Source organism: Catharus ustulatus, chromosome 4 (genome assembly GCF_009819885.2).
Source record: "Catharus ustulatus isolate bCatUst1 chromosome 4, bCatUst1.pri.v2, whole genome shotgun sequence".
NCBI classification, from domain to species: domain Eukaryota; kingdom Metazoa; phylum Chordata; class Aves; order Passeriformes; family Turdidae; genus Catharus; species Catharus ustulatus.
In genome coordinates, this window is record NC_046224.1 from 70,496,276 (window position 1) to 70,520,902 (window position 24,627).

At 45.5% G+C, this 24,627-nt stretch overlaps 1 protein-coding gene across 4 annotated transcripts; it reads right to left on the reverse strand.

The window, feature by feature from the left end:
• Positions 1 to 4,032: 4,032 nt before the first annotated feature.
• SLC37A3 (solute carrier family 37 member 3) lies at positions 4,033 to 24,509 on the reverse strand. 4 transcript variants are annotated; one of them, XM_033057208.1, is made up of 15 exons: positions 24,446 to 24,509; positions 22,209 to 22,368; positions 21,992 to 22,106; positions 19,928 to 20,020; positions 19,408 to 19,491; positions 18,131 to 18,276; positions 17,406 to 17,502; positions 16,310 to 16,394; positions 15,072 to 15,256; positions 12,640 to 12,781; positions 11,340 to 11,441; positions 10,203 to 10,250; positions 9,267 to 9,418; positions 7,613 to 7,678; positions 4,033 to 6,800 (listed from the first exon to the last, which is right to left on the reverse strand). In XM_033057208.1, the coding sequence occupies exons 2-15, from the start codon at positions 22,307 to 22,309 to the stop codon at positions 6,708 to 6,710; spliced, it is 1,509 nt and encodes a 502-aa protein (XP_032913099.1). In that variant the 5' UTR covers positions 22,310 to 22,368; positions 24,446 to 24,509; the 3' UTR covers positions 4,033 to 6,707. The 4 variants fall into 4 exon arrangements, with proteins under 4 accessions (XP_032913099.1, XP_042635113.1, XP_032913097.1 ...); XM_042779179.1 differs by having other exon boundaries at positions 22,209 to 22,374; positions 24,446 to 24,460; XM_033057206.1 differs by lacking the exon at positions 24,446 to 24,509 and adding an exon at positions 24,150 to 24,377.
• Positions 24,510 to 24,627: the final 118 nt, after the last annotated feature.

Sequence of the window (24,627 nt, forward strand, 5' to 3'; positions counted from 1 at the left end):
ATCCAGTGCTCTGTGTCACCACCCCACCACAGAGGGACCTCAAAGTGACCTCACAGCCTGGCCCTAACTCTGAGGTTTTCTCTGTGGCTGGCCACAACCCCCTCTCATCCTCAGCACATTCTGGTGGGCAAGCCAGGGGAGGTAACAATGCTTTATTTTTTTTTCACAGAAGACAAAGCTGTGGAAGACACCGATTCCCATGGCAACAAAGGCAAAGAAGTGTCCCAAGATGTGATTTGTTGTCACCATACCCACCTCATGGCAGATAAGGACAAGTGATAGCTCTGAAAGGAACTGTTTCCATGGGACCCTTCCCAGTGAGCCCCCACAGTGACAACCAGGCATCAGCTTTTGGCATCAAACAAGTCTGATGGGAAGGGAGCAACGCTGCTTCCCAGCAAACACTGCCCAAATTTTGTCATCTTGTGAGGGACAGGGCTCTGCTGGCTCCCCCAGAGTCTGCCTAACCCCGAACAAGCCACGCTGCTGCTCGCTAATCCACTTACCCAGGCAATTACACTGGGAGAGCAGCCTGCAGGAGCCATGCTCAACTTCTCAGCTAAATCCTCCTGGGTTTTTTAACCACTGAGTGGTACCTAAAGCAGTGCTGAGAGCTGCTCACAGAGCACACGTTTGTTCTTAGGCAGCGTGGCCTATGTAAGTGTATTTCCTTCCAACACTCTCATTTATCATAGCTCTCCCCTCCCAGTCCTGCCCCTTCAGTTCCCTGGGGAAAGTCAGTGAATTTATGAAGGAGCAAAGTCACCTTGAGCCTTAATCCACACCCTAGCAGAAGAAATACATCTGTCTGCAATCACATCCACTCACTCTACAACAGCATTACAACAATGCTCACTTTGTTAATACAGAAAATACTGTTAGCACAGAAAATACTGTCTGCTTCTCTGCTTCTGGACACAAACTACCACAAAGGCTGGAGCAAAGAAAAGACTGGGGACGGAAAAAATGGCCCTGTACATCTGAGGTCAAACAGATAAACTGAGGTGAAACAGTGGAATTAGGAAGAGCAAAGAAAAGAGTCAACAAACCTAGTTCTTGCCTTATGATAATCCCTCCAAAAGAACCCCCTGCTCCCTTTCTGTATAAGAAGTGAAGGCAGTTGAGAAAATTGTGCTCAAAGTTGGAGAAGACTGGCAGAGTTCCTCACCCAGCTGAGAGCAAAGCAGCGACCAAAGCAGGTGACAAAGTACAGTGGAACCAGGGGCATAAGGCAGTTGGGATTTTGCCATCTGGGAGCAAAGGACAGATTTCCTCATAACCAGGCAGGCACCCAGCTTGCTTGGTTCCCCTTCCTCCTTCCCTCGAGGAAATCAGCCCTGATGCCACCTGAACACATAGGACCAAAACGGTTTAAAAATGGGTCTGGGAGCTTCAGAGATACAGGCAGAGACAAAGCTCTCTCCAGCAGAGGTTATCCCAGCCCTGCACAGGCACTCCCTGGACATTTTGGGGGTGTGGGCTGGTTCCCAAGACCCTGATGCTGACACAGGACTGCTCTCACAGGCAGGGCTTCCACCTTTGTGTCCATCCACATGGAACAGCTCCTTTGCATTCAACAGGAACAAGTGCAGCTGCTTGTTGCTGTCTGCCCTACTTGTTGCCATGACTTGATTATCAGTCCTGGGATGAACCTGCTACTGATTGGAAGGATGCAGGAGTTACAGCAGAAAGCCAGGAGGTTGAAGAAGAGGTAGACAGATAGTTGAGCCAGTCCCCATGAAACTGCCACCTCTCAAACACTCCCATCCTGCTGGCTGGATAGTGCAGTGGGCTGAAACCCAACTGCTTTGTCATCTTTGGCACTTGCTGCAGGCAAGCACCAGCTTTTGTCAGCCCAACATCCTTTTCTCTGCCATGCACCCCAGAGCTGATGAGTGAGTTTCTAGAAACAGGTCCCACCTGATAAACAGGAAAAAGAGTGACGACATAGGTGTCCTGGTGCAGGAGTTCTCTGAGCTGGTGTTGGAATCCAGGAGACCTAAGAAATCAACCCATCCTAAAGCCCCAATACTTTGCTAACTGCTAATTGCTTATAAAGGAAGAAGATTTAATTAGCACATGTAAGTAATCTCGTCCTTAGCAGTGTCATTCCACTCTGAATTCTATTGCTACTTATGTGGCCCTCAAGGACAAAAGGTGGTGCTGTATGGATTTCCTTTGCTTCACAACAGAGGAAGAACACCAAAACGACAGAGACTTCAGCAACTCACCTAGAAGTCTACCAACTGCCACCTGCCACTTCAAAATCTATTCCCAAACAAAACAGATTGTGCCCAAATAGCTTACCTAGATTTCTCTATACCCAGCAGCAGTCTTCCTTCTCCTGACAGTACTCTTAAACTTTTCAAGAGAGCAAAAAGCTTGCCCTCTGCTCCAGGAGTAGATTTCAACTTGCCTATTGCACCTGGATGCCGTTGCAGCCCTAGTCAGAGCAGCTATTTGAAGAAAGACTCCTGGGATCCAAATGTACAGAAATATCATCACCAGTGCAGGAGAACCAAAAGCAATGTCCCCAGTAATTGCCTAAATTCATCTTTGTACTAAATACTCTTCTAAGCAACTCTCATTTAGAGAGGCTTTAATACAATGACAGAATGGTTTGAGTTAGAAAGGACTTTAATGCTCATCTAGTTCCAATTCCCCAGGGACACTTTCCACTAGACCAGGTTGCTCAGAGTCCATCCAACCTGGGCTTAAACACTTCCAGGCATGGGGGATGCTTTTAGGGGCATGTACATAGCACAGGGAGCCCTGGCCCAGCCTCACACAGCCTCCTAAGAGCTTGTATTTACAGGCTCCTGCGAGCGGGAAGCTGTTTACTAAAAGGATTAGATAAGGCTTGACAAAGATGCAGGAAGGTGGGCATGCTGTGCCTTAGAAAACTTTTGCAATACAGAACCCAAAACATCCCTGTAGGCAATTCCAGTTAGAAAAGAAGGAGGAGGGAGGAACTTCAAACAGGTTTGGCTGAGCACTTTGGCCACAGCAGGACAGAGGGTTGAATGACGGGAGAGTAACCAAAGAGCAGTGTGTCTGAGCCATCCCTGAGCAGCCACTGCTGGTACAGTGAAGGCTGTGGGACTATCCCAAAATATCTTCTATCTCTGAGAGAAAACAACCCCTAAAGCATGCTGCTGCTTCTCCTCCCACTCTCCTGGGTTAGGTGAGGACAGGCAGCTCTCATGTTCTGTAAGGCTGCCCAGCACTTAGAGCAGCTCAATTCTCCCTGCTTTGGAGAGCACAGTGGTACCTACCAGGCAGATATCCATACCTTTGGGATTCCAGACCTCCAAGAAAATCAGGATAGAGCAGCATTGCTTGTAGGGCATCTATTGCAAGGCCCTTCCTTGATACAGACAAGTGCCGTGGGGCTGAAGAACACCTTGTCTTTCAGTACCAGTTTGGTCAGTCTGTCACATCCTGGCGCTCAGTCTGAAACAGAGATCAGTTCCTTATACATTTCCTTTGCACTTGTGAAGTTAAGCAATTCCAACTCTTTTGCTTGCCCACACATTCCACTCTGGAGATGGCAGCCACAGTGCTGGTGATGGGGTTTGCTACTGTCAGCATTTTCAGATACTCAAGTAAAGCTCTACTCATTCCTCAGAGCACTTCCAGAGTAAGCTGGAAAGTTCCTGAGTAGGTGGGGAAAAAAAAGTGACAGAAAAGGGGTAAAAACATGAACTGTTAGTTTCCTTGAGGAATACATGATAGCACCAGCAAACTACTTGAGAGACCAGAACATGTAGGCATAGGAGTTTCTCCAGTGGTCTGGTACTGTGCTTGACTTGGAATTTATTATAAACTATAAAACACAACCACAACTGCCATGTTCCCCACTGTGTCCATTTAAACACAGCAAAGCAAAGACGTAGGTTCATGTTTAATGGAACGAGTCACACGAGAGAAGGCACAGCAGGGCCCTCAGCCACATGGCACATTTAATTCCAAGGGAAGAGCACCTGACTTCTACATGCAGATCAACAAAGAAAAAATTAATAAAACCAAGTATACAGTCTGGTTCCTTTATTTAAGACCATTAATTACACAATTATGGGCATCTCTGTTAGGGGACTCTCACAAAACTTCTGCGAGCCTGATCAGGAAGAGAGCCAAACTGCAGCCCTGGGAACATGGTCCCCTTTTAGGCTGGGATGAAGGTTTGGTTTCAGCAAGTCAGATCTTCACAGCAGTTGAGTAAAAAGCAGTTGCTAGAGCCAGACCTGTGAAGAGGAGGATGGGAGGAAGAGGAGGATGCTCTGCAGAACCACACTGGGGAGAGCAGAATAAAACACATGGAAGAACTTGCCCAAATCAAGTCAGTGTATGTTTATTCGTGTGAGGTCAGTTCAGACACAACCAGATTGAAAACCTTTCACCCTCAGAGCACCCTGGAGAAATGCACAGAACTGAAAACCCAGGACAAGCACGAGGGCAGCAATCCTGAGGCCTCAGGCACGCCTCACTAACTGGGGGTGGCCCCAAAGTGCCGCACTCGCTTGGATGCGGCAGCCGGGCTCAGCTCCGTCACTTCTGACACTTCTCAAGAGGGGACAGAACTGTTTACAGGAAGCCATTTGTTACAGGGGCCAGCCTCTCCTCCCTCCCCCGACCCCAGCAACATCCCTTTCCCACCCCACCTTTCATCAGAAGCTTATCTGCTGCCTGGAGAGGCGGCCAAAAAGTTCATCCAGGTTGGAATTTGAAACCAGAGATTCTCAGACGCTGTGGCTGGGGCAACCACCAATTTTAGAACTAAATTTCAGGGAGTTTTCATTCTATTTGTACAGGGGCTAATGAGTAGCTTGGGATGTGAACACTAACCCCAGGGCATAATTCTGAGAACAGGATGATAGATTCTCAGTCTCCTGCTCTAATTATACAGGCAAAAATTGCAATGGGAATGAGAACAGTCAAGAACAAGACTCAGATCCCATATCAGCTTAATGGCATCATTTTTCCAAGCACTGAAATATTTTGAGGGTTAACAAAAAGATGCAACAGTCACCTCCATCCAGAGAAAAAGACTCAAAAGAAGTATAAAATGGGGAAACTGGGTTCCACCTCAAGCAAAGCTGTGCATGGAGACATAACTACAGAAGCTGCAATCACCAAGCAATCGTTCAAACTGTAAAACCATAAGGCACTAATGATGTTCCACTCATTACAATCAACACATGACTAAAAACTGACATTCATCAATTAAAAAAATAAAATAAAATAAAATAAAATCAAGGTACATTTTGAAAAGGCAACTGTTCCCATTTAAAAAGTTTCAAATTCTCAGCTCCAGCACTTTTGCTGCTCCCCACTTCCATCCAGGCACTGCTGACTAGTTAGAGTTAAGTTTGCTTACAAGTTCTGCATGTTAACACAGACCTGCTACAATGAAACATCTCAAGGCATAAACACAAGACAATTTTGTGAGAAGTTATTCAGTGATCCCATTAAGACCACCAACAAATGTTAGAGGTGTCAGTTAGTTACCCCATTACCACAAAGCTCTCAAACACCACCACACCAAGCACAGCCACTTGTTTTTAGTGCTTGCAGGTAGACTTGCATCTACCTTTCCCTTCAAGTTACAACTCAAGCTTCCAAACCCTGGGGCTTGAGGTCCCCTATGCAGCCATAGCCACAGGAGCATGGGGGGAGGCAGCAGAAGTTGCTCATTAATGCTACTCCACAACTATGTTTCAGTTCCTGTCTGGAAGCCCCTGTCTGAGAGCAGCCAGGTCCCTTAAACTCCTTTAATTCCATTCTGATCCTTCTTTGCTAGAGATGAACAACTGCCCAAGGAGTATGAAGTCAGTTCAGCTTCCTTCAGAAGGTCACCTCACATCCATTTTGGTCAGTATTGGTCAGGTTCAATAAAAAAAGTAGTGAAAGTATTTGTATCCCATTACTGATCCCTGAAGCCAGTCAAGAATCCTTTAGACACAAAAGACCTATTAAGGCTTATTTCAGAGATTACAGTAAAATATTGCACGCTATTTGTCTGCTTCAATAGTTAAAAAAAAATGAAATCTCGTTTCTCAGAGATTAGTAACATCATTAAAAAATGTTAAAAACAAATACAGAGGTAACTTCTTCATGTGACTCTACTGGAATATGTAACTGTTAATAGATAGGGGATAGCAGAGGTCCATCTGTGCAGAGATTTAGCAACAGCAGTTTTTAAACAACTGGACAGCCTAAATCACAAATAATTATTTTTGCCCTTTCTAAAAGCTAAGGTGATCTGAAATTTAGGACTATCCTTGAACTGCACTGTATGATTTCACCAGCACGAAAGAGCATCATGATTCATTGCAAGACAACCTCCCAAAAACCGTCAGTTTCAAACAGCTGACTTGGGTCAGCACATCCAGAAATAAATAAGAAAAGGTACAGGAATGAGACACCCAACAGAAGACCCTGGCATGACTGCTGGAAGAGTCTGGGAGGCTGGGACAATCCATCAGTCCCATGGATTGTCTGGCTTAGGTGAGCAGCTCCGTAACACAGGTGGTCTCAGGGCAGGAATTTGGTGCTTCACGACTGAGCTCGCCTAAGGCGAGTCAATCAAGTCTTGTGGAGTGGTTTTGAATCAGTCCAGACCTGGAGGATGTAACAAACATCCAGGGTTTTGCTGAGTGTCCCAGCTGTCAGTTCCATACAGCAGTCCTTGCAGAGGGGAGCAGGAGTCATTCTGCCAGCATTCGCAGGCGCCGCTCGTGCAGCAGCATCCTGACCTCCCTCACTATCAATGGTGAAATGAACAGGATTGTTGAGCTTGTCTGTGGAAAGAAGCAAATCCAGGACAATTAGCACAGAGCAACCAGAGCTGCAGCCATCCCCTGCTCCAGTGTGTATCCAGGACCATGCCAGGAAGACACAGGTTAAGAGAAGCAGTGACAAGAGTGGCACAACAGAGGAAGGACTGAGCTTGCAGGACAGCTCATACAATTTCAGCTGTCATGATCAGCTTTTCAGAAAGATGAGTTCTCCTGCTCCTCAGTGACCTGCCACCTTGTCACCTCTGCTGGCTACCAAAGTGGCCTTCTCCCTTGTCAGCACAGATGCAGACACCTCCTGGCTCTTCCAGCAGGGAAGACCAAGTAAATTGTGCAGTGTTCACTGTCGTGATGCTGAGGACACCAGGGCCTCAACAGCTCTCTGCCCCAGCAGCAAAACAGGGCCAAGGCATTTTCATCTGAGTTTCAATACCCTCATCACTCTTTCCACTAATCTTCAAGACCTAACAAACAAGCAGCAGTTTCAGCTCTCTGAAAACATTAATAACTACATATCTGAGATGAAGGAGGGAGAAGTCCTGCCTTGGAAGTCAGGTGGTGTGAGCTTTAGGAAATGCATACAGGTATTTTTGGGCAAGTGTTTTTGTGAGTCTGCTACAACATCAGTTCCTGTTGGGTAACGTGACTTTAAAGGATCCAAAATTTATCCAATTGACTTGGACAACCTGAGGCAAAGCCACACCATAGGCCACTTTGAGAATGGTATCACAAGTTACAACTCTCAGGTTCACATAAAAACATCCTATGAAAAATTGAGCTTTGATAAAGAATTTTTAAACAAGGTGATTTCTTACCATTAGAATGAAGAAATAGAAAACCCACATCCACCCCAGGTTCTCCTGGATCAAGGACACTAGATACTGAACAGAAATGAAAAAAGTATTATTCAAACTGGGAAGATAAGCATGACTTTCAGGCATGACATTTCATTTTCTAGACTTTGTGGGCTGTTGGCACTCCACATGGAGCTGATCACAAAATCTTCCAACTGATCTTTTCCTGTCAGAAGAGATGACTCAGGACAGAAGCCTTTTTCTGTATGAAGCCAACAGTTTCAGCAAAGCAGAGACACCATCCTGAAGCTTTACAGTAACTCAGAACAGCACAAAGAACTGAACTACAGTTTCAAAGGGTGACAAATTGACTCTGCTGAATACGAGGTTTTTTGCAAGGAACACTGGGACATAAGTGGATGTAAGTACTCTCAGAAGAACTAAAAGCTCTAGAATGGCTTATAAATTACACAGGACACATTTTCAAGAGCTGTGCAACCAGTAGCTACTTAACCCTTCATCTAGGCAAGACACTTGAGACTACATTCTGTTCTGAGCTGGCTCAATTGGGCAGCCCAGGCCACACAAGAAAAATGCATCCCTTATTAGCAGATTTATATTCAGATGCTGCACAAGAGCCTCCCTTCTTCAGCACTGTGTGTATGAAAACAGGATCTGAATTTCTAACATGCCCATTGTGCGTTCGCTGTTATTCGCACACCCCCGGAATGACGTGGTGCTTGTCTCTGCTGGAATAAATGCAGTGTTGGAAGGGGAGGCAGGTGGAATCTCTCAGAACCTAAGACCCACTTTTTAGGATGACGTGAGTTTGGGTGGTATGTGTGTGGGAAGACGAGAACGATGCCAGAAGAACACTGAGTGTAACAGTGCACTGATATTTGTCCTCAAAGCACTTGTAATTTTCCATGTTCAGAGGAGATAAGCAGCATCTATCCCACAGAACAGCGACTGAATGGGTGCATTTATCAGGCAATCAATGGCAAGCACAAACCCAAATCTCTTTCTAGAAAAGCAACTTGCACACCTCACCTGCATCCTTGCTATTTTACCACCAGAGTAGAACTGGCTCTGATCTCTCCACTAAATCCTCCCCAAAGCACCACTGTGCTCTTTCACATAGCTAACATTTGTATTTGAGGAGAAAACATCCCCAGTGGGCACACTGTCAGCTTCCTCCTCTGCAACACTCTGCTCCTCAGACCTCTGGCAGCATACTGTAAGGACTACTGAAGCAAGTGGGGCTGGATTTGTAAGGTGCAAAAGACATCCACAGACAAAAAAAGAAAGCACAAAAAAGAGCAAATTTTAAATCACTTCATAAACGCTGTAACATTCATAATGTATTCCAATTTTACTCAGTTCTAGAGATACACTTTTCTGTAAGAAGGTTTTCCTATCACCTCAAAACAAAAAACTCAAAAGTTCACAATATTTTTGCACTCTTTGGAAAGCTTTTTGAAGTTCTGCAAAATTCACTTGAACGACCAAAGTGCCTTAACATTAACAGCCAGGTTCCCATGGCTGGCTCTTAAGTAATTATTTTTTTAAAAAACCCAAACCTCTCTTCACCCTCCCCCCGCCAACTTTAGATTGAGGAATGCACTAAACACTTTTCTTCCTTCCCCAGACCTCTCTTTTCCTTTGGCAGCCTCACCTGGCCCACAGCAGCACCAATACTGCCTGTTCCATCCACAATTCCTGTGACTGTTGCCAGAGCCTCGCTGCTGCCTTTCACCAGATCCTGCCGCCCCAGGTCAGCAGAAATTGCAGAACTGATCATGTTAGAAGGGCCTCCGATGAAAAATCCTGACAGTGACAAGAAAACAACCTTAGTGCAAAACAAATACTCAGATTCTCAACAAAGCACTTTCAAAATACAGATTTTCTACCATGAAAGCTCAGGACAAGAATTAAGTCTAGAGACAATGCTCAGAGACTAACTGCAGGTAGAGGGGTACCTGAAACACACAGTCATGAAACACCCTAGAACATTTTAATTAGTTTGGAGTAGCATGCACCCATGCTACAGCCTGATTCTCCAAGGGTTCGTGGAGGAGATGGAAGGCAAAAAAAAAAAAAAAGACCCATAACAACTGGACAGAGAGTTCTGAAATAAGAGTGTTTGAAAAGAAAGGCTCTATTCATGCAGGCTTAATTCCATAACACAGCACAGTATGTGTGGTAGCACAAAAAGCTTGTGACCTCTCACAGCACACAGGGTACTCTGGATTCTGACAAACACCCTCAAAGCTGAGCTACAGCTCATGGCTGTGCCACTTCCTCAGATACCAGATCACTGCTAGGTATTTCATCATAAATTCACCTCCATCATACTGAGCCAGGGCAGATCCCCTCAGCTCCAGGCCATTATTCTATACAGTCTGTATTCTATACCTCTCTCTGTAAGGCAGTTTTCCTACAGCTGTTTTCCAAAGGTAACAGAAACTGGGGCCCAGTTTTCACTCTTTCTGCAAAACCAGCAGAGATGGCAGCACACACAAACACTTCACCACCACCTGGCTGGTGTTCCTGATTGCTCTGCAATGGATTTAGATGTCTACCAGCATAACAATAGATTCTGAGGAGTTACCTGTAATTGCCATGATCACAGCATTGATAGGTTTGCTGTTTGGGGAACCTGCAAGAGAAAGACCAGGTAAGTGTAAATAAAACTTGAATAGCAAGAGAATCTGTCATTTATCTGGAGCTTTGGATCATCTGAGGCTTCTGTGTCTGCCTGGACTGCAGCACATTTTGAGTTAAGCACAAGGCACCTGGGGCTCTGGCTTTCTGCTACCTAGTCACAAACTTCAAACCTCATCAGCAATAATTCCAATTCACTTTTTATAGCAATGAGTTAGCACAAGAGCCTACAAAAATTCCACCAAACCAAATCCTTGCTATTCAATGATAATAACTTATTGACCTTACTTGGAGACCATCTGAGCAAGCCTGCATGCTTCCAAAAGCCACATTTTTCAGATCCAGCAGAGATTTCTACCCACAGATCTCAAAGTGCTCAATGAAAGTCTGTCTGGACCACCACCCCATTTTGAAGAAACATGCAGAGAAGTGAAATAGCATCCAAGTGAGTTAAATCACTCTGTACCACAGGACAGTGTGTGAAGACACAAACCTGTCACCTCTAGAAGTGCTTCAGAGATGTTTCACAGAAATTACATCTTCCCATCTCCTTACACTCTGTTGTCCTGAGATGCCTTTCAAAAGCAGGACACCAAGAACTATATCTATCATAAAAGAGGCAGAAACTCTCCAATTTCACCATTTTCAGAAGTGTAAGTAGTGAAGTCTAAGAGCTTCTCCTGCCTCTGTGTATATAAACTCCAGCACAGATGTGGAGTCCACAGATTCTCTTTCCTCATAGTACAGGGGAGCACTCAAGATTTCTTGCTCTGCCAGTTATGGTGTTGACAATGACAATGCCAAAAAAGCTCACTGACACTGGAGAAGGATCAGTACCAGAAGGATTGGTACTCAACAGTATAGGGAAATCCAGTCACTCAGAGAATTCATTTCCACCCCATTAGCCAGAGAACAGATTTCTTTCTGTGCAGTGCCACACTTGAGCAAAACAGACCAAAAGGCACCATTCTGATCCAGAAGCACTTTCAAGACCAGAAAACATGATGAGAACAGGCTGTGCTCTGATTGTCTCTGGGAGGGACTGAATGAACCTCTTATCCCTGCATGGCACACATGTACTCACGGCTGTATCCAAAGAGAGAGCCCACAGCAAAGAGCAGGCTCACTGCTAGCACAGGGGCTCTCTTCTGCAGCACATCAGAAATCAAGCCCTGGATAGTCCCACCTGTTAAAAAAAGAAGCATCACTGTCAGCTCAGGATGCTGATGCCTTGAACAAAGCTTGTTTCACTGAGTGCAGTGGCCTCTGGCCTCCACAATACAAATACCCTCTAAAATCCTGAGAGCTAAGCCTCCTACCCTTACTGCCCTGGACACAGAGACAACAGTAAATTTAAGTGTCTCAGATAAAGCAGAGGAAACTACTCATACTGCTTTACTGGAAATCTATTACTTTTTTTTTTTTTTTTTAAAGCATGCCACTAGCCAATGCTCCTACTTTTTTTTCTCTTCCCCCTACAGCTCTACAACCACCACAACCCTGGACTAAGCTGAACACTGTGACTATTTTTTTTAACTGGAAGTTCAAGAAAAGGCAGCTCTTTCTCACAGGGAAAACATTATCACACAGGGGCCTCACATTCCCTGCTGTCTCACCCACTTAGTGCAGGTGCAGCTGAATGCAACAAATGCCAAAGGGCAATAAAAAACACCTTATGTACCATTGGTACCTCTGCACGAACTGCTCTGCTGGTAAAAGACAGAATGCTGAGAAAGCCTAATGCAGAAAAGGCCACAGAGGCAAAACCAGACCCTGAATGGACCCAACAAGGATGTCTATTATAGGAAAGCTAACTGGACAAGGGAATAAATCTAGAACACAAGCACAGGAGAGTGGAGGCCTAAATACATACACAATGCATTATTTATTCTGGAGGAACTGGGTCAGGTTTTGCAGCCAGCAGAAAGAAGAGTAATTATGTTTCCTTTCTGAACATAACATAGTTGGTGCCTGCTCTGCTGAGATCTGCAATGAGTCTGTCCTTAGAAAGACAGGACAGACAGGACAGCACAGAACTCACTGACTCCAGATCTAAATCTTCCCCAAGGGTACCTGTCAGAGAGGAAGCAGCAAGCAGGAGCCCCACTTTGCACACAGAATTCTTCCAGAAGCCCTAGTCAGTGAAGAAAAATGCCAGCTGGGGGTAACTTTCAAGAGTATGACAGTGCCCTTCAGTTACATGTTAACTCTTTAGGGTGTCATATACTTTGTGTTTAAGAAAAGAAAGCCAAGCAGCTACATACAAACCTAGACTTTTCCCACATTCAGTGAACAGCTAGATCCCACTGAACACAACTGCTCTGGCTGCATTCACTGTCTTTCATTCTCAAACACTGCAAGATGTCACTCCCCTGCTCACTCACCTATGATTCCTCCCACATCATACCAGATGGAGAGCTGGTCAGCTTCTGCTTCTTTCCATCCAAAGTTGTTGCTGAGGTAGAAGGGCAGCCAGAAGAAGAACGAGTAATTCACCAGCTTCAAGCAGGCATAGGCCAAGGAGTACTGGAACAAAGAGAGGCCCAGGGAGCAGTTAGCACTTGAGAAATGCAAACAGCATTTCTGCTTATTCCCATAAAGCTCTGGATCCAGCTAAAGCTTTCAGAGTAAAAGCACTTTTGAATTTCATGTAAGAAGGCAGCATCATGAAAGTTTAATGCTGAACATCAAAGGGAACCCAGGAATACAAAAATCACTGTCAAGAAGGTTGTTTTGGGTTTTTTTATCAGTGAATGCAATGGGTTAAAACACTTCCAGTGCAATCTTGAGAGGAAATGACACTAGGCTTCAAAAAAGGGAGAAAATTTAATTCACCTTCTGAAGAGAAGGGAGTCAGCCACGTGACACAAAACAAGCTTGAGATTTAGTCCTCTGTGCATCATGCTGAGAAAAGTTATGTGAAGTGGTTCCTCTCTGCTATCTTGTGCTGCTCAGGAGGCTCATCTGCTTACAGCACCAGAAGGGAAAGCTTCACTCATAATCCCCAGGTAGGTATTCCAGGACATGGGATGAAAGATTTGACCAAAGCTGAGCACAGACTTCCCAACCCAACAGCTGAGACAACCTTCTTTTGGCTGCTGGGCTCAATTAGTCCTTAGCTAGCAGATATCCTCCTTCAGAACTTTCATGTGTATGGCAAAGATTAGTTCTCAGGGATTGCTGGCACAGCATGCTGAGGGACAGGTCACCCTACTTCAGCAAAGAGAGCAGTTCAAGGAGCCCAGTGGAAGAGGCAAACAAGGATGAAGATGTTAAAGCACAGGCTTTGAGTCTCTGTGCAAAGGTATTTATGGACACTGGACTTCAAATTTCAAAAAGCAGATCTTTTCATATATTACACTCAACAAAAATCATCTCTCCTGAATTTATATTATTTTAAAAGATACAGACTTCTTAGCTGTATTATTGATGCTTTTTCACTCCTACAGGACACAAACTCATTTCCACCATACATGGAAGGCATGGGGATGTTTGGTAGGGCTCTCCTGCCTCTGGTGTGAAAAGTGCACTGTACAAAGTGATATTTATTACAACACACTAAGAAACTGTCTACCAGATTGTCTGAGTGATTAAACATTGAATTCCTAGAGGCTCAGGGGAAAGCTGTCTGTACTAAAACTCTTCCACTGTATCACTCAGCAGGAGATGAGAGGAGCTACAGAAAAAACATGTCAAATAAATTCTTTGTAGAATCTTGACAAGGCTTTGGAGATTCTCTCAGTATTTGGTCTCTCAGCAATCTGACACAGCATCCCTGTTTGGCTGGGCACTAAGCTGACATCAGATGAAACTCAAACTCAGAGGTGTTCAGGTTGCTGGATTAGGGTGTGGAACATGTCCCCAAAACCCAAACTTCAAAGCCAGCAGCCCCAGTTGCTGCCATCTCCTTTTGCTCAGTGAAAAAAGTTACACATCAACTGAGGGAGACACCATTAACATTTTGTGTGAGGCATTTAGCCAGAGTAGGAAAGAACTCAAGATGGGTTTGCTTTCTTTTGCCACCCCTCAACTAAGGCCTTAACAACAGGACTGAGGTTGACAATGCACCCATCCCTTCTAGATTTTCTCTTGCCTTAATCAACAACTGCTTTGCTCACTAAGGTTACCTGACAACACTGCCCATTCAGCAGTTCTGCCCCCTTTCTTCTACTGGTTCACATTCAGGGGGCACACAGGCCACTGATGCAGAAGGTTAACATTGTTTTTTAATAACAAGTTAACTTTCCAGCTGAACATCAATTGGGCAATACTGCTGATACAGAAGCACAAGTTTTCAAGGGACAGGACAAGGATATGTGGAAACTGCATCATCAGGCCTTGTTTCCTGTTGCTCATAAAATACCCTGCACACTTTGCCAGATGTTACATCATGCTGATTCAGGCTTTTCAGGCCAGCTCTCTGCTTCAAGATAACTAAAAAACTCCAAATCTCAGCATCAGTGCCACAGACCTCTGTGTGATGCTCAGGAATGAGAACCCCACTTCTCAGGGCAGTCATCTATCTTACCAAGGAAGCATTCTAGAGCCACCTTTGCTCATGGCTTCCCTTGCAAATTCACTGGCTCATCAAAGGCACTCCATGAAGCAGGATGGGAGGAACAACACACACCACAAACCCAGACAGCATTATCCATGCACACAAGGATAACAGGCCCAACCCCAACATTTTAACAGCATGAGACATCAGATACCAACCACTACAACATATGGTCAACATATTAACAATGATGTGAACAAATCCTGACAACACAAAAACACAGCTTTATGTTCAACAGATAGGAATTTGTGTCCTCACCAGTACAACACCAGGAAGGCAACAAGCCTGGAAAAAGCCAATGGCCTTGGGCTCGTTGTCACTGTCAGCTGCTTGAATGGAGTAATTCCTGTCATCATCATCTACATCATCACTGCCCATTAGGGGTCTGTTGGCATCTTCTTCCACACTGACTTCATCTTCATCTGCTCCAAGCTCAGGAAGGCCTAAGTTTTACAAGGAATAAGCAACAGGAAAAACAGACCACAGCCTGTTCACCCTCTCGCCACTCTAAAGCTATGCTCGCTTCTTTTAAGCAATTCTACCTTCTAGCAATTCTCTCCTCTCCCATACCTCCATCCTCCTTTGGCTTAGAAACTCTTCTAGATGGTGCTCTGTCCTGCAGTGCCGCCAGTTTCTACCCCTTGTCTTCTAGGGCTCTTGAAAGTATTGTGTGATCCTGGCGTCGGCTTTGTCTGTTCTGAGTGTCTGGCCATTAGTTGGAAGACACAACAAATTAGTGCATTTCCCCCCTCATTGAGGGTTTGGGATCCTCAGCCCTGGCTCCTGGGTGCCACATCCCTTGAGCATGGAGGCTGAGAGCAGCAGGGACTCAGACACCTGCTGCCTGTTATTGCCTCTGCTGGAATGGAAGGCCTGGGAACTGCATTGTGCTTCCTGGGATGCACAGCACTCTTACGAGCACGCTTTATGGCAGCTTTAGAGCTCCCAACTTTACAGCCTTGGTAGGCACCTGGGAAACCTCCTCACAGCCCTGAAAAAGCCCCAAGGTTCTTTTGTTTTCCTGGTGCACTCTGACTTGCCTGCCACCTTCTCAGAGAAGAAACACGAGCGACCCAAGATTTATTTATCTGGTTGTGGGAGACCTGCAGACCAAAACTATTTTCCCTTCCAACTGCACACTTAAAGCTTGCCATAGTTTTCTCCTACAATAGCCAGTTATCAGTTTGCCTGGTGTTTCTTTAACAAATACTGATGTTTCAAGTGAAGAAAAACTGATAATTAGGCATATAGTGAGATGTTAGAGCCAGGCTGTTTTATTTTGCTTTAAAAAATATCCAGACCCTATTCATGTGACACATGGTAGCATTTAGTGTGATCTTGGCAAGTAAAGCATTTGCTCCCTTAAATGCACTAAGGTGCAGCACCATTTGATAAGAGCCCTGAGGAGAAATGCTGTCAGAATGAGTAGTAGTACATGGAAAACTGCAGATCTGCTTTCCATGAAGGAACTGAAATAGCACAGCTCTTCCACTCACCCACTTCCCTCGGCGACGTCAGGAGCCCAAAGAACACAATGACTCCTCCAGCAAACTGTACTGAGGCAGTCACCAAGAAAGCATACTGAGGAGAAATAAATAAAGCATTCTTTAAGCACTTTCAGTCACATACACCTCCCTCTCTAATGAGACTTTCTTTACATTCCAGCCTCATGAGAGAGCAAACACAGCTACAACCCAGACTGCACCCATGACACTTGGAAACAAGTGATCTCTGCATCTCTTCAAGAGACTTGGTCCTATCTAAGCCTATCTGTACTGAGCTGACAGCAGTGAGAAAGGAGCTGAGCCAACACAACCAGAGATCCAGCTCTGCTGGAAGGGACTGCTCAAAGAAGAGTCAAGCACTAAATTCGGACCAGGTTGCTTAGAACTTTGGTCAATCAGATTCTTGAAATCCTCCAAAGACAGATCCTCCAGGCTATGTCCCTTTATTCCATTGTTCTGCTTGGTCTTCCAAACATCCAAATGGAACCATCCCTGCTTCATTTCATACCCACTGCTTTTTTTTCTCTCTGGAAAAAGTCTGGCTCTCATTTCTCAGCAATCTTCTCCCAGGCTTTGGAAGGCTGCTCTCGGTACTCTAAGCCTTGTCATGTCGAGAGTGACCAGCTCAGCTCTGCCAGCCTGTCCTCAGAGGCCCCATGCTATGAGATGTGCTGGGTCACTCCATTCCCTATGCTCAGCTGTCCACTGGCACATGACAGCCTGGTCTCTTCCCAGTCACAGCAGCTGCCCTTCCAGCTCCAGGGACTCCAGTCAGCTCAGAACCTGTGATGGATGGCTCTGAAGAGCACTTGAGCCACCCAAATCAGAAGTAGGTATAATGTGACACCAGAGCTCCTCAGTAACACCAGCCCCTTTTACAGAGGAGTCTCAGGCTCATTTCTCCCAGCTTGGAAGAGTCAGGAAAGGAATAGCCTTCCTATTCTGCCTACTGCTTACCCCCACAGAATTCAGGAAGATGAAATTGGATACATGAGGCTGTTATCTCTCAAGGACAGGATAAGAAACCAGTGCCTCATAACCCATTCAGACATGCAGGTGTAGCTAGAAGCCAGGCAGCAATACCTACCTCATAGCCATACTTGAGAACACAGGAGGCAAGGAATGCCCCAAGGATATTTCCCACAGATGCACAGGCACTCCAGAGTCCAAAGACAAAACCTCTCCTGCAGAAGGGGAAAAAGATTTGAAGCAGGCAAGGCAAGGACAGATGACATTAAGAACAAGACAAAAACAAAACATTCAAGTGAACTTCAACTTATTAATAAAGTTACACCATTTCCCCTGACCACTTCAAAGATACTCAAAGTTCATTTAAAACAGAACACATCATAACTTGGAGGTGCCAAATAGACAAGCCAGGAACCCTGAAACATCTGTGTTAAAGGAGAGTCAGCTGGCAACAAGGTTACAAACTATGACTAGAGCTCATCTGCACACTCCAAAGGGAGAGCAGAGCCTAGGATGACTCAGTTACCATTTGCACTCTTTATTGCTAAGTAGATAGAAACAGGTTTTTCAGTGGTATGAAAACTAAACTTCAGTCACTGTACACTATGGGATTGTTGAAGTTTGAACCTGTGCTTTTAACACACACAGCTGTGCTCACACCAGGCTGTTCTGTGGCTCCAGAAAAAAAAGTGAAAGAGAGACAGAATGTAATGAGTACAGCATATTCCATCCTACCTAATTTTAATTATGATCTAACAGCTGGTCTTTCTGATTTGAGAATTTCAGCTCAATCTGTTACTCAGCAGTTCAGGTAAGTGAGTCACTGAAGAAAACTCAACTCACCCAGCTTTTCCAAACCAGTTTCCCATGACAGCAACCACACAGGGCCAGCCAGTGGACTGCAGCAAGCCATTCACAACCCAGAGACAGCAGTAGAACCACTTGTTATAGAAATGCAACCATTCCGTGAGTGTGCCAAAGGAGAACACCTAGAGGAGAGCAGAGGGAAAACAGAGAAGACAGCCTGAGGCTACTGCTGAACGACAGGCAGCAGTGGGGTGCTAAAAAAGGAACAAGTTTTCAGGGAGCTATGCAGGGGCTGGGGCAGAGGCCAGGCTGGCATTGTTTGAGACACAGCACAGGGCTCACAGCACCCTCTGCTGAGCTCTGACTCCAGAGACAAACCTGCTGTCATGGCACTTCCTCTCCAAAACACTTCTGTCCCCCCAAACAGGGCAATTATAACAGGAGAGGAGAAAGAAGACACAAATAGTTTCAATGACAACACTAAAAATACATCAGCCTCTTGATCTGCCCTTGTACTGACATCCTAATTCATGAGGCTCTCTGCAAACACAGAACCCTCACAGGTTCACCAAATTTAACACAAATACTACAACTAGGTCTCAAATTACCACGTGCTCTAATCCAAAAAACACACATTGTGACACAGGGTGCTTGATGCACACTTGTAGTCATGTGTCTGCAGAGCCCAACAGGCCACAGTGGGGTTTGTAGCCACTAGTAAATCAAACACACTCCCCACATTTTACAGCAACTTTAATAACCAGAAAACCACGAGATAAAACTGATTTACACTTCTCTGAAGTGGCTTGAATTTGAACACAAAGCACCTTTTGTTTTAAGCAGACATTCTTTTTTCACACATACCCTCCTAGCAATTAGATAAAATAAGTGAGTGAGTGCCTGGTATTGTTAGGATGTCCTTCAAAAAACAAAGGAAAGATTGTGTTTGGAAGCAAAAGCCTTGATAACAACATACATGGTCTAAGAGATTAACTTATACTACAAAATAGTCCCCAAAAGGCCAAATACACCAATCTTGGACAAAAACTGTTCAGGTCTCTTGACAATGTCACAAACTTAAGAATTTCCTTCTGACACAGTGTTCAGAGCTAGACATTCCAGAAGGGGAGAGTCATCTATGCTCAATGCTTTACAGAGTGCAGTACATGCATCCAGTACCAAGTTAGACCTGCAGGCTTTGAGACAACTGAGGTACAGCTACAGCTCATGAGCAGATTCACACAGAAATAGTAAAACTCTAACCAAAAACCCTCAGGCAGACTTTTAAACCCCACTAATATGTTCCAACTTACCACCAGAGCAGAGGAACACATGCCAAAAGACAAAACCCAGCGCAAATTCAGGCGGTCCCCAACTATGCCACTGATAAAGAGACCCTGAGAACAAAACACAGCATTAAATAAAGCCAGAGGATGTGCACCTTACAGCTGTAAGAATTAAAATTACATACAAAGGCCATACTAATCCAAATACTACTGTTATACCAACTAAGTTTGATTCTAACTACTTCTGCAACCAAAGAAACCCTGCTTGTAGCTGCTCATCACATTTCTTGTTTAAAAGAACTCAGCTGAGAACTCCTGGAGAGACAGAACTAGTTCTCCCCAGTGACAGCAGTGTAAGAAATTCTGCAGTGATAGTATTTCCCTTGTGTTTGTTAAAAAGCATCTTCACATGGGTGACAGGCATGGGCAAAACTAACAGAAACTGAAAGAGAGAAGGTTTGCCTCTGATCTAAGCTTTTTATTGTGGGTGTGATCTTCCCACTAAGAGTCAACCGAAGCTGAGCAGTTTGGAGTTAGTTTTACTCACCACAGCATAGGAAAACAAAAAGATGGTGTCCAATGTCCCCAGGAAGAGAGTTGCTTCTTCTGCTTTTGGAAATAAATGGCTGCTGTTCCAGAGCTACAGAGGGAAAATTATGACAAGTAAACAGGGAGAGGCACAGCTCATCCTACTCTTTTTCAATAGAAACTCCACCTCCAAAGTAGAACAGCACATGGCCCAAGGAAGCTCCCATTTCTCCAACACTTTAGTTATCAAATCTTCTGCCAGAAAATGTCCACTGACACTTCACTTTTAAAATGCAAGCTGGCAAACCAGAAGTGAGAAATGCTCCTTTCACCTGGATCAACACAAATGAGTGGAAAAACAAAGCCTACTTCTAACAAGCATGCAACTGCTAGACAGCTTCTTACTCTGAAACACTGATGAGCATTTTAATGAATAATGCAATAAAGGCATATTCTGTTTTATGAGTAGCATCTCTTCTGTACTTCTCTTGCTGTCTTCACTGAATGAGTAATTCCCTTACAGTATTTGTAGCAGCAGCCAAAATAAAAAATGACAGTAAACAAACAGAAAAGAAAGAGCACAAAAGGAAAAAGGGGGAGAAATAGACTGGTTGGAAACTACTTGCAACAAGCTCCAGTCACTAATGTCGGGTTTTGCGTTTTCCCTGAGTTTCACTTTGGTTTCAATATGATCAAAAAAAAGGAAAAAGTCTCACTTGTCTCCAGAGAAAGATTAGTGACATCAGGTAAAAAGATAGCAAGCTTTGAGGAAAACCTGAAGAATTAATAAAGCTAATCAACAAAATTTACTTCCCTTCCCATCATGCCTCCATTAGAAACCAAACTCAACCCAAGCCCAAGCTACAGATGTGCCTAACTCAAACATCATCAGTTTCAGCTTGATTCTACCTCTCCAGGAGAACATCTTGTACTGACAACACTAACCATGCATCCACTTAGTTGAACAGACGTAACCCAAATTGATACCTAAAGGACCACTTGGACCATTTTTCTTAATCAGACACATGTATCTCAGTATCTAACAAACACCAAATCATCTATATGTTAAACAAAAAAAAAATCAGAACAGTTTCCAAAATATACTAGTTGTTTGAATGTTAGTTAAAGAACTAAATATAAACACCTTGCATTTCATTTTAGCATCCCTGAGAGGCTCACTCCTTTTGGTCCTACTGAAACAACGTGAATACATAACAAGCCAATTTTAGTTTTCACTTATCACAAGAAGTCAGCACTTACCATCCTTCTGTTCCTTTAGTCAAACATTCTAACAACCAATGGTTTCTAATGCAGGCAGTGCTCCAGCAGCTGACTTGAAACTCACAGCTCTAATAGCTCTCATGGTCTGTGACCAAGCTTTTAAGGTGAGATTTCTTCCACTTCTCAAAAGCATCAGGACAAAACATTACCAAAAAAATCCCATGGTAGGAACCAGGAGGTAGCTTTTGCATCCCCATTTGTGAGAACCAAGCAGTTTAAAACTTCCTTTCCTGCAAGCAAGCACTGCCAAAACACCCACAGCTTTAACTGAAAGCAGGATTTGACAGACAGGGGGTACTGGATGTTCAGCATGGAAATCAGGCCTTTTAGATGCAAGACAAAAAGTCATGCCTCACTATCCGTTTCGGATAAACAGCTAGCACTGTCAGACAGCTCTCTTCTTTCTTAGTTTGGTTATCCTTTCAAGAGGGTTGCAGCAGCACCACTGCCACAGAGAAAGCACAGCCAGGATTTCACAGATCTCTCTGTAAGCCCATTAACTGCTTTGGTTTATTGCCTCCAACACTTCAGAGGAAGAGTCCCTCTTCCCCCTCCTCAATAGCTACTGGCTATTGCAGACTTTTCTGGGGCCCCCCATTTCCATGTGGAGCACTGTAGCTTCTGGAGGAGTTCCTCTCTGGGTACCACTAGGGAAGATTTCAGCATTGCCTGGTGATTCAAAAAACTACAATGCCAACACATGCAGTTTCCACCAGCACTCTGAGAAGTGAGGAACACCTATAAGGGCCTCTTCAGCACCACGAGCTCAGCCCTGGCACTTTCTTGTCCCTTGTGTCCTTACCTCATATGGCTGGAGCTCAGGGGCAGTGCTGTTTCGGCAGGAGGGAGTCCATTGGTTGGAAATGCTGACTTTGACATTACTGAATGTCTTTCTGGAGGCATGGAGCAGGGAATAACTGCCAGAAAACACACAGATACAGGCTGGCCCAATCTCCTTTGGAGATCAAGGGGGAAAGGGTGGAAATACAAATCTCTGAGCAGAGGTACACTCAGCCTACCTGAAGAAGGTCAGCAGGAACACGACAATATGATGGTGGGTGCAGTGGGACACAAGGCCTCTGCTGGCAGGCTGCCTCCGTAGGCTTCCAGGCACAGCCATGCTCCTGCTCCTGCCTTGGCCACGAGGCCTGGCTGGTGATTAAGTCATTTTTCTTCTCACTTAAACTGAAGAAGGTGGGAAGGGAGGAGAAGAGAAAAGCAATTTGAATTAAAACACACGTATGAAGGGCAGCTCTGCTCCCCAAACAGCTCAAATCCAGACAGAACAACTCCATGCCACGCCTTTGCAACTTGTTTCACACCACTACCCAGCTCATCACTTGCACATTCCTCAGAAACTTCTATTCTGCAGCTGAAGGCGTCTTGTTATTCCCATTCTCCCAGCACCCTCATGGCACTTCCTTTTTGTTCTCTCCCAGCAGATGCCTCTTCAGTGCCCAGTAACCCCTGGACCTACCAATTTCCAGCATTCTCCCTCTGAAGACCACTGTGCACCATTTACACACAGTGTCCATAAACAAGAGTTTTCCACTGCTACCTGGCTGGACACAGACAGGTGATGAAGCCACAAGAGCAGCATTTGGCTAGGGGTGGAGAAGGGTTTGGGATTCCACTTGCCAATCTCATTAAAATGTTGTTGCAGGAATCTCACTCCACACATTTCAGAAGACATGCCAACACCAAACATCCTGAATGCTGAGGAGAACAAGCACGACCCCCTAGTCCCCCAAAGGATCAGCACTGAAATAAGACAGAATATAATGCCTTTGTGTCTCCCTTCCCTGCTCTCTCAGGGATGACACATGCCTGACCAACAGCAACATCCCACACAATTCACGTGGAGAAGGGAAGCCCAGGCACTCCATTTTCCCAGCTCCATGGTCCTCACAGGCCTGTGAGCCACTGCTGCTCAAACACAACAGCTTCCTTGACTCTGTCCCCTCCCACCAGGCAGATAACAGAGCTGTCCCGAGCAAAACAAAACACTGAGAGTTGTGCAATGCTGTGGGGAAAAGTTCCTTCCTTGGGTAATCAGTTTGCAGCCCAAAGCACAAGATTTACTACTTGCTTCATGTCAACACATGCCAACATAGATCTTACTTGTCCAAGATACTGAGTCCTTTTAAAGCTAAGGCCTGGTTTGACCTTAGTCACCTATTTTTTAACAACATTTACTATTGAAACAATCTGTTCCTCAGAGTGTCCCAATCTCAGCTAGCTTTCTGGCACAGGACACTTTCACAACGTAGAGATAACCACAGAAGATTTTGTTTTCCCCTCTTTCCTCATCCTGTCCTTTCTATATTCAAAACTGGCGTTCGTCCTTGGCTAGAAAAGTCTACAACCAGTTTCTTGTTTAAAATCAGTCTTCTAATTATTGTAAGAACACCACAGTGACTTTGTGGTGGAGAAGGAGCAAAAGCTCAGCAGCAGGATGACCCACAGAACTCAAGAGTGTGAAGCACATGCCTTTAAGAAAGGAGAAGGAATGCTTTTAGAGTGTTAGACTGCCTTGGTCAACCATTTAGCACTATTTACCTACGGCCAGCCAGTATTTTGAGCAAGCTTTTGACAGGCTTTCACCCTTATTTGTTAAGCTTTCCTCAGTGTTCCACCTTGTCCTTTCACTTAGAGCCAAAATAAGACACCTTAAGTTCAAAACAAACACCCTTAAAGCTACCCTACTGCCCTCCAAAGCCGGCAGGATAAGCGCAGCCTTAACATTCCAAAGCGCAAAACAAACGAAGGGAATTTTTTCTTCAAAACAGTAAGATTTTAAAAAAAAAAAACAAAACACAAGGAAAACCCAATTAAAACCCAAACCGACAAACGCTCACAGCCCCACGCCATTTTCCCCACACGAAAACTGAGATTTTTCTACTAAGAGCAGTATCACAGCCCCAAGCCCCCGCAGGCCCTCGGCAGCCAGCCCTGCACACCGTCTGTCACCGCGGACGCCCAGCCCGATGCTGTCCGGGAAGGAGGACAAGGGCAATGCTCCGAGCACCCCAACGCTCCGACAACCATCCGGGCTGCCGGGGCGGCCCAGCCCAGCCCAGCCCGGCCCAGCCCGAGGAGGGGGTGAGGAGGACGCGGTTCCCTCCCGGTGCTGTGGCCACGTCCTCGGTGGGGCGGGGAGCGGAGCCGAGCGGGCAGGGCCGGGCAGGGCTGGGCAGGGCCGGGCAGGGCTGGGCAGGGCTGGGCCCGGCTCCGCCGCCGCCTCAGCCCCGCGTACCGTGCAGCGCCCAGCGGAAGTCGGCGGGCGGCTCTTCCGGCCCCGCGGGACGCTGGGAGCTGTAGTCCGGCTGGCCGCCCGCCCTGTGCGGGGCGGGCGCGAGCGGCGCCGGCCCCGCGGTCCGGCCGAGCCCGGGGCGGGGCAGCGGGAAGGAAGGGAGGGAGGGAGGGAAGGAGAGAGGG